At 47.4% G+C, this 9821-nt stretch overlaps 1 protein-coding gene and 1 long non-coding RNA gene across 4 annotated transcripts in view; one reads left to right on the top strand and one right to left on the bottom strand.

The window, feature by feature from the left end:
• The first annotated feature begins 104 nt into the window (after window positions 1-104).
• LOC123332642 lies at window positions 105-967 on the top strand. Its single transcript, XR_006549574.2, has 2 exons — window positions 105-245; window positions 794-967. It is a non-coding gene; the product is annotated as an uncharacterized LOC123332642 (long non-coding RNA).
• Window positions 968-2084: 1117 nt separating this feature from the next.
• Window positions 2085-9821, bottom strand: part of LOC102391307 (protein SCO1 homolog, mitochondrial) — a 21720-nt gene continuing 13983 nt past the window's right edge. The window contains exon 6 of one of the 3 annotated variants that reach the window (XM_044939274.2): window positions 2085-4833. In XM_044939274.2, the coding sequence (XP_044795209.2) occupies window positions 4633-4833 (201 nt within the window). In that variant the 3' untranslated portion in view covers window positions 2085-4632. Of the gene's footprint in view, window positions 4834-5654; window positions 8668-9821 lie in introns of those variants that run through there. The other 2 variants (XM_025280544.3, XM_006054508.4) reach the window with 2 other exon arrangements.

The following is a 9821-nucleotide window of genomic DNA, read 5'->3' as shown; positions in this document are numbered from 1 at the left end:
TGATGGCTGATGCCTTCTCTACCTCATGCTGTTCTCTCTCAAGCCTGGCCTTCAGGAGAGTTCTTTGTCCCTTCCACCATTTTTTTTTTTTTTTTTTGAGCTATAAACAATCAAATGCATACATCTCAAGTTTATACTTAACGCCTCTTGAGCTACACGAGTCACCAGCCAGCTCCAGCTCCGAGCATCTCCACCGCTCCTGGAAGGCCCCTTGGCCCTCTGGCCCTGCCCACCTCCTGCCACAGGTGAGCATAGCTCTGATTCTCAGCACAATCATCCATTAGTTTTCCCTGTTCTCAGTGTCTCAACTCATCCTCTGTTTCTCCTGTTCTGCAAACAACAAACCCAAGACAAGTGAGTTGGTTTTTCTGACCTGGTTCTGTAACTGAGAAGGACTCTGGCCTTCTCAGAACAGATTACCCTTCCCCTGTCCACCTCCTGTCTGCAGAAGAGCTTCTGCCTCCTTGGCCTTCCCCGAGTTCCAAAGAATAAAATTAATCCGAGAAGCGAGAAAATACAGAAAGGAAAAGAGTCAAGACAAAATAAGAGTTTAGCCATTAAGAAAGTCAAGGTCCTTCAGTTCAGTTCAGTTCAGTCGCTCAGTCGTGTCCGACTCTTTGTGACCCCATGAATCGCAGCACGCCAGGTCTCCCTGTCCATAACCAACTCCTGGAGTTCACTCAGACTCACGTCCATTGAGTCAGTGATGCCATCCAGCCATCTCATCCTCTGTCCTTCAGTTGCTCCTAAAGGGCTACAGATAATATTTTGAGCCATTTCCTTTGCTTTGCAGATACTGAAACCCCCACAGGTGGAAGAAACTGACTGCACGCTGATCACAAGCACACAGACCCCAGAGTAGTTGAAGCCAGGTTGATGGAGTTGACTCCTGATTACCTCACCACCAACCAATCAGAACAATGTCCTCCAGCAGATCACACACCCCATGACACCTTCTCCCTCGCCATGTCTTTAAAAATCTTTCTCAGAATTTATCAGGGAAATATAGGTCTTTAGAGCATGAGCTACCTGGACTCTGTTCAGTGCTGCGATAAATACTGCACTTCCCTTCACCACCAAGGGGTGTCAGTAGACCGGCTTTACTGCCTGTGGGTGAGTATTTCGGCTTTATTGACTATGCCAAAGACTTTGTGTGGATCACAACAAATTGTGGAAAATTCTTAAAGAGATGGGAATACCAGACCATCTAACCTGCCTCTTGAAATATCTGTATGCAGGTCAGGAAGCAACAGTTAAAACTGGACATGGAACAACAGACTGGTTCCAAATAGGAAAAGGACTACACCAAGGCTCTATATTGTCACCCTGCTTATTTAACGTCTATGCAGAATACATCATGAGAAATGCTGGACTGGAGGAAGCACAAGCTGGAATCAAGACTGCAGGGAGAAATACCAATAATCTCAGATACACAGATGACACCACCCTTATGAAAGAAAGTGAAGAACTAAAGAGCCTCTTGATGGAAGTGAGAGAGTGAAAAAGTTGGCTTAAAGCTCAATATTCAGAAAATTAAGATCATGGCATCTGGTCCCATCACTTCATGGCAAATAGATGTGGAAACAGTGGCAGACTTTATTTTGGGGAGCTCCAAAATCACTGCTGATGGTGATTGCAGCCATGAAATTAAAAGATGCTTACTCCTCGGAAGAAAAGTTATGGCCAACCTAGATAGCATATTAAAAAGCAGAGACATTACTCCGCCAACGAAGGTCCATTTAGTCAAAGCTATGGTTTTTCCAGTAGTCATGTATGGATGTGAGAGTTGGACCATAAGGAAAGCTGAGCGCCAAAGAATTGATGCTTTTGAACTGTGGTGTTGGAGAAGACTCTTGAGAGTCCCTTGGACTGCGAGGAGATCCAACCAGTCCATCCTAAAGGAAATCAGTCCTGAATATTCATTGGAAGGACTGATGCTGAAGCTGAAACTCCAATACTTTGGCCACCTGATGCGCAAAACTGACTCATTGGAAAAGACCCTGATGCTGGGAAAGACTCAGCGGGGAGGAGAAGGGCTGACAGAGGATGAGATGGTTGGATGGCATCACTGACTCAATGGACATGAGTTTGAATAAGCTCTGGGAGTTGGTGATGGACAGGGAGGCCTGGCGTGCCGCAGTCCATGGGGTCGCAAAGAGTTGGATGCGAATGAGCGGCTGAACTGAACTGAGTGGGCCCAAGTTTGATTAGAGTCTGACCTGAATACCATGGTAGGGGTGCTGCCCGGCTGTTTCACTCCAAGCCCCTTGTGTCCTCCCTGACTGGGTGCAAACACAAACCCAGAGTCACACTCGTGATGTGGACAGGACACCCCTCCACAATGAGGTGTTGTGGCTCCTAGAAAGCAAAGGACCCAATTATAAACTTGACTTTTCACTGACTGGATATTCAGTGATATTAAGCAAAAACAGATTAACTTTTTTTTTGGTGTGATAATGAAACTGTGGTTATTTTTCAAAGACTAAGCAAGATGTGCACACATGCAGGACTGGGTAGGAGGGGGTGGAGGTGTAGAAGAAATAAGCTCAGCCGTGTTGAGAATTACAGAAGCTTGGTGATGGGCATATCAAGTTCACTAAACTAGGCCACTCTTTATGTTTAAATTTTCCCACTATAAAAAGAAAACTCAAAGCTTTTCTTTCAATTAAACATTCACAAAGATGTTCTCCTGAAATATGACACAGGGTGAGTGACTTTTAACACCCCCTGAGGGGGTGACATTGGCACCCAAAGACCCCTACGTGGTCAAAGCAACAGTCACGGTGGGCACCCTGGCGGGTGGATCAGATCAAGCACTGTTCTCAGCCCTTCCAGGGCCCCCTCAACGCTCAAAATAAAACAGGGTCCCTGCCATGAACTCGGGCCTGACACATGTGGCTCCCGGCTCCTTCTCCAGCCCTCCTGTCCCTGAGACTCACCAGCCACTGTCACACTGGGCTCCTGCTCTTGAGTGCCACACACTCACTCCGGGGTTAGGGCCTTCAAGCTGGAAGGTCTCCCCAGATACACGGCTCATTCCCAGTTTCCAAACAGCCCCCTCCCGAAGAAGTTCTTCCATGACCAATCACACTGTCACCCACCCTCGTTCCTCTCCAGCCCTTACCTTCTTTCTTCTTTCCAGCACCTCTGACTATCTGACCTGCTCTATATATTTCATTGTTGACAGTCTGTCTGCCACACTGAAGATGAGCTCCCCTAGCAGGAAGGTGCTTGGTCCCTACCCTACCCCCTGCCCGTCTCCAGCACAGAGGACAGGCCAGGACTCAGCAGGGAGGTGCTCAGCCCCATCCCGTCTCCAGCACAGAGGACAGGCCAGGACTCAGCAGGGAGGTGCTCAGCCCCCTCCCGTCTCCAGCAGAGGACAGGCCAGGACTCAGCACGGAGGTGCTCAGCCCCTTCCCGTCTCCAGCACAGAGCTAAGGCCTGCACTCCGCAGGGGCAGGGAGGTACTCAGCCCGCTTCTGTCTCCAGCACAGAGGTCAGGGAAGTACTCAGCCCCTTTCTGTCTCCAGCACAAAGGTCAGGGAGGTACTCAGTCCCCTCCCGTCTCCAGCACAGAGGGCAGGCCAGGACTCAGCAGGGAGGTGCTCAGCGCCCTTCTGTCTCCAGCACAGAGCTCAGGCCTGAACTCGGCAGATGGGGAGCAGATGCATGATCAACACCGAAGAGACAGACACGCAGGCTGCTGAGCAGAGCACCTCTAGAAGGGTGTCCTGGAGCCAGACATGAAGAAATGCTCGCTCATGACCTGTTTATGGACCCTCAAAGGCAAGAAGGTACCACCTTGTGAACCGAGTGTAGGCAGAAATGGCACAGAATCAAACCAACTTTGCCTGCAATGGGAGGAACCAGGCCTCAGGACAATCTGAGCAGTGAGACACAGCGACTGGTTCCTGAGGTCAAACTGGGAGTGACACACCACTGCTAAAACCAGAAACGCTTGACAGAAACAGTCATGATCTGATAGAGCAGCTACACCTGTGGTCAAAGCCCTCGCGAAGCCAGGAGCACTCCAACCACCTGCTGTCCTGAGCATCACATTCTAGAACTTGGAGAACTGCCTCCTCCTTAGCAGACTCAGAGCTGCTGGAAGTCCAACAGCTTCATGAGGCCCCAGGGCCCACCCACTCCTGAAGCAGAACCTGCTCTGACCATGACCACGTGCTCATGCCCTGCTGTCCCTGTCAGGACCAAATGCCTCCAAGGTCCTGGCTTCAACTTGATGGCTTTTCCCACAACTCTTCTAAATCTGGACACCATTTAAGAAAGCAGGTGTGAACAGTTCAGTAAGGCGAGGTAACCAGCTTCAGGCTCAGCTATGTGTATTGGGGTGGGGAAACAGCAAGAGGTGGGGGTTCCAGGTATTAGGATACAGGCAGCCTCGAGTTGGGTAGGGGTGGAGGGAGGGTAAATACACACACAAACCCACTGTTGACACCACCTGTTACGCAAGCCCCAAATCACCCCCCTCATCAGCACCAAAAATAACATGAAGCATCACTCCCTGAGCACGTGCTGGCGCTCTACACTGCTTCTCTTGCCCTCACACCGACCCGGCCCCACCAGTGCTCTTAAGCTCCCAGGTTACAGGTAAGAAAAGGAGGCTTCGAGTTACCCTAGCATCGTCAGGATTGAAAGCAGACTGGCTTCAGCACACGAGAAGCTATTTAAGGTGGAGAGCCAGGCTGTGTGCACGCGCTGCACAGCAACCGCACCTGATGGGGGAAGCCAGTCTGGCCAGCTCTGAAGGTCCCTGGCCTGTGGTTCCCAATTCCATGTTGTCGTCCTGAGAATGAAGTTTCTCCAACATACCTGAAACGATGGCATCATTCAGCAATGGTGAGGGGTGAGGGATCAACTGAAGCTTGCCCTGAAAACATTTTTGCTCTCCAGTTAGTCCACTACATAACCTTGGCACAAGGGGGCTATTTTGGGCTACCTTCGATATTTACCGAATTCAATAATGTAACTATAGAAAAAATATAACAAAAATAACAGCTATGTAAAAAGCTTGAGTGGCACATGTGCTAGTTTAAGTGTTCATAACTGGAGCCTGAGAACACAGCCCAAGTGGGTCCTTAGTATTCCGGAATGATACCCAGCCAGCATTTAATGGCAGCTGCCTGTGAGGATGGTGGGGAAGTGCTGTCTAGAGGCTTGAGCTCGACCTTGACCTGTTAACGTTTAATTTTTTAAAGGGATTTGGTGGATTTCCAGTACAAAGACTAAAGTTGACGATTCAAAGGAAATGCATCCAAAGTTTCCTGGTGGGCGAACAATGCTGACTTAAACATTCCAACTTTTCTGAATATTACAAATGTTTATGTTACAATTGTGGAAAGATTAATCAACTTTAAAATACAGTCTTAAAATGAACAGAAAACAACCCGTAGGTTCTACAGGGGAACATATGGCTAAAGAAGTTATTAATTGCAGCTCATTAATAGCAATAACCACCCATATCTCTACAGAGTAATGTAACTAAGAACCACAGGCAAAATGTATGAGCTCAATGGATGAAGAATGCTTGTGTGACTGGTCTTTGAAAGGGTAGCTCTCGCAACATGCACACACTCATACAACTTAAACTGTGCCACATGCAAAAAAAGACAAGACATTATTTAGAGCAGTACTGGTGATTTGAAAATTTTAATTTCTTTTAACCTTGTATTTAAAAACAACATAAGACATTTTACAATCTCTTATACAGATATTCACAAATTCAAACCATTTACTGGGTTCACATTAACTGTCAATCCACACAGGGTTTTTACTGGTATTCAGCGAGTCTCGGCTCTTAGACCGAAGTATCAGCTATCTCACCGATAGCCAGGTGCACATAGTACTTTCAGGCCTGCTGCATGGACAGGATTTTTATAATTTTCAAATAAATGCCATTTCTTAAAATAGTAATTCCACTCAAGAGTCCAGCAAAAACACAACCCATCCAGGTCCAGGTTTGCCAAGTGGTACTTTATTGAGAAGCAGCCTTGACTTTAATTTCCCGAGGCTTACAACGAACAGGTGCCCCATGGCCACAGTGTACCCCCTCCCCGCATCAGCTTTTGTCTGGCCCCCATGAACACCCCATGCTTCCCTTGTGGCTCAGCTGGTAAAGAATCTGCCTGCAATGCAGGAGAACTGGGTTCAACCCCTGGGTTGGGAAGATCCCCTGGACAAGGAAAAGGCTAGCCACTCCAGTATTCTGGCCTGGAGAATTCCATGGACTGTATAGTCCACAGGGTTGCAAAGAGCTGGACACAACTGAGCGACTTTCACAGGCACCCTACAGCCCTGGGACAGGCAGGGACCTGACCACAAAGTGGGACCCAACTTCTAATGCAGATTCAGGAGTGAGGCCAGCACTTCACCTCTGGGAGCGTCCCCCCCTGCATAGAGACATTTGGACGTCATCTCTGAGGTCTTCTGTCCAACTTCTAAGCTTTAAACTTGACACTGGAATGAAGAGCAAATAAACGGCCTTTTTCAAAAGCTTCTGTTCCTTTTCTGGATCATGACACAGGCTCTAACCTGCAACAGCTGAGAATGAAGATTGAATTTTCTCCGGTATAAGCTGCTGCAAAGTGATCTGCACAAATGTTCTGTGGCTTAAAACAGACCATCTTTTTACATGTCTGGCATTTCAGATACTTAAGTTCTTCTTTGTTATGTGAGACTCGGCTTTTACTGGGGCTTCCACTGTGGTTCAAAGTGTAAAGAATCTGCCTGCAATGCAGGAGACCCAGGTTCTTCTAAGTTTCTCACCTCCTTGACAAGGTTCCCAGGAAAGTCATCCCAAACCAATGACTTCTGTCTGCATTTAGGTTTATATAAACTAAATCTGGGTAGTTTTGTATGCAGGAGCCAAGGGGAGAACGGCACTGTGGCAGTCCTCTAGGTGCCGTCACAAAGCACGACTGCCCCAGCTCCTGAACAGACACCGTCTCATAGCTCTGGCGGCCAGAAGCCCCTGATCAAGGGATGGGCAGGGCTTGTTTCTTGCCTCTCTCCGTGTCTTCACGTGGTCTTCTCTTGGCCTGTGTCCCAATCTCTTCTTGTAAGAACAGGAATGTTGGATGAGGGCCCACCTGAAAGGCCTCATTTTAACTTCTGAGAGACCCTGTCTCCTCACAGTCTCATTCTGAGGCACTGGGGTTAGAACTTCAATGAACATATGAATCCAGGGGATACAGCTCAGCCCAGAACAGCTCCAGAGTTTGACTTTCTTCACAGCCCTTCACGTAAACATCTGTAGTAGGTTTAACTTAAGTATTGAGAAGAGGATTTAAAACCCAAAAGATAGAGCCATGTCACAGCAACAGAACTGATGTGAAGGCAAAGTCCACGTCTGATGAGGCACCACACCTGTCAGGGTGTGTGGAGGCTGGCAAAGGCTCTGCAGCAGCTTCAGGTGGAGAACGGTGATAAGACTGTGAAGTCCAGACTTCAGGGAACTTAAATTCTGAAATAAAAGCCAGCATCTCACTTAATGGCTGTGACTCCAGCACTTTGTAGATGGACACGCCAAAGATGAGCAGAGTCCTCACCCAGATCCAAACCTGCCTTCCCCACATCCCTCCCCCTGACCCCCAAAACAGCCTCTGAGGCCCCAGTCCCCAGCCACTGCATCAGAGGAACCTGGGTGGCAGGTGTGGACCCAGCCCTGGGCCCGGGCACCTGCACTTTAACAAGACCTACCTACCAGCCCCAAGAGCTGTAAGCTGTCATCTCTGCACCCATGAGAAAGGCCATGCTTGTCCAAGCTGCAAAGCTGAGCACCCCTTTATCTCAGGCAAGTGCAGTCTAGCACAGGCAGGCGGGTACTCTGTACACACTCACGGTCCATATCCTCACACCCTCTGGGAGGTCCCTGGAAGCCCCACACATCATACTGCTACAAATCACAAGACAGATCCCTAGGGAACCCGATCTAATAGTTTGTCCCAAACAACAGATTCCCTCTCTCTGAGTAAAATCACACTGCAAACAATGACAATGATTCTCATTCACAAGGAAGACTATACTAATGCTTTCAAGCATAAAGATTAATTATGAACGTCAGAGAGCCTGAGCTGATTACATCAGCCACCTCAAAGAGGAAAGCAAGCAACACTCCTCCTGGAAACTCAGTACAACCTGTCTGAGCAAGGCCTCAAGACTCCGGACAGGCAGCCACGTGACCAGAGGGCCCCACTCATGTGGGGAGATGCCTGGGTTGCGTCTTTTCCAGCTGTATCCTTCCCTGAGGTCCATTCCACTGGTTTCAAGACAAATGGGTTCTCTGGTCTCAAGGCCACAATTTGGGAGACTTTGGGTTGTAATCTATACAGTTCCAAGAATTCATCCTTGATGAACCCAAGCGTAATATGCCCTGTCCAAATTCAGATTTTCTCCTGGTGTGAAGGCCTTTCTGTAGGCTGCATGTATGTACATGTATGTACCGGCTCCTACGGGAGATAAAGTCCTTCCTCTTTGGCAGGAGAATAGAGCATGGCCAGGCTGCGTTAGCTATTAGCTCTTTTTCCTGTGGGTCCTCATGTGTGCAGCAATTGAACCAGCTATTTCTGCATTCTTCTTGTTCTGGCCAAAATAATCTAGAAATTCACCATCTGGTCCAATCAAGTACATTATGATTGTATGATCCACCTGCAGAGAAAAGGGGAAAGGGAAGGATGACAAAAAGTTCACCAAAATAAGCTCCTTACTGTACTGAATAAATCCAGCAGGTAAGACGCTAACCTCTGCAGCATCTATTATTTCCATCATTTAGGGAATGGGCCTAAGTCTATTACAGTCAATTCACAACCACAAATTATCTAAAATCTTTTGTTTCAGAAATTTGCCCTAACTATTGCTTGACACATCAAGCGAGAACTTGGAATTCTTTCAGTTCAATCCTTAACACACTCATCTACACAATTCTGAGGAAAGAACACACTTCTAAGAAATGGCTGCTGCTGGCCTTCACAAAGCTGTGGATCACCGATGCCTGCTTGGAAAGAGTCCATGTTTACGAGTAAAATATTTTATCTGACCCCTTAACCACATCATAAAGAGATATCACATGGGATTAAAAGGGTTGGTGAGAAATTACTTTCTTTATTAAGTTCTTGGGTATGTTCTTTTATGTTTTTGGAAGAACTAGTTATCATTCATCACATCCTAAATTCTACTTACCATGTTTTATGAGAAAAAACCCAGACCACTAACCACTAAACACATAATATATATAAATTCCAACACAGTATTTAGTTCGGATATTAGTGGTTCAAAAGGAAACATGAAAATAAGCAGAAGACTTGGCCCTTGGAATCCTTGGAATTTATTCCAGGCTTGACTGCTATTCGCCAAGACAAAGACAGGAATGTGATCACACATACCAGACTGGAGACACCCCAAATATACCCGGACACACATGCTATGTCTGTGAAGTTGTCATGCTTTTACACACACACATTTATAAAGAGAGAGCAAATGGAAAGAGTCACTAGCCTACTCACATCGGAAAGAATGCAGAGCCAGGGGCTCAGACAGCTGCTGCTCTCAGGGGTCTGGGGACAACTCACCTCGGGAGGGCAGGGGCCTGCATTTCTCCAAACAGCTGACAGCCAGAACGAGGCCTCCAGGCATCTCCTGAAGCCCTACTCCATAGCTCACACCTCTTATTTTTTCACCCCATTTCTTCCTTACTTCTACTCTTTCTATTCTGTACTCTCTCCTCCTTAAAAAACCAGAATTTCAGTGTCTGTTTGGCTTAATTTTATGAGTATCCTTCATATAAATTACATTCTAACACATAG

This window comes from Bubalus bubalis, chromosome 3 (assembly GCF_019923935.1).
Source record: "Bubalus bubalis isolate 160015118507 breed Murrah chromosome 3, NDDB_SH_1, whole genome shotgun sequence".
Classification (NCBI taxonomy): domain Eukaryota; kingdom Metazoa; phylum Chordata; class Mammalia; order Artiodactyla; family Bovidae; genus Bubalus; species Bubalus bubalis.
The sequence above is the reverse complement of the archived record's forward strand: the minus strand, read 5'-3'. Positions and strand labels throughout refer to the sequence as shown.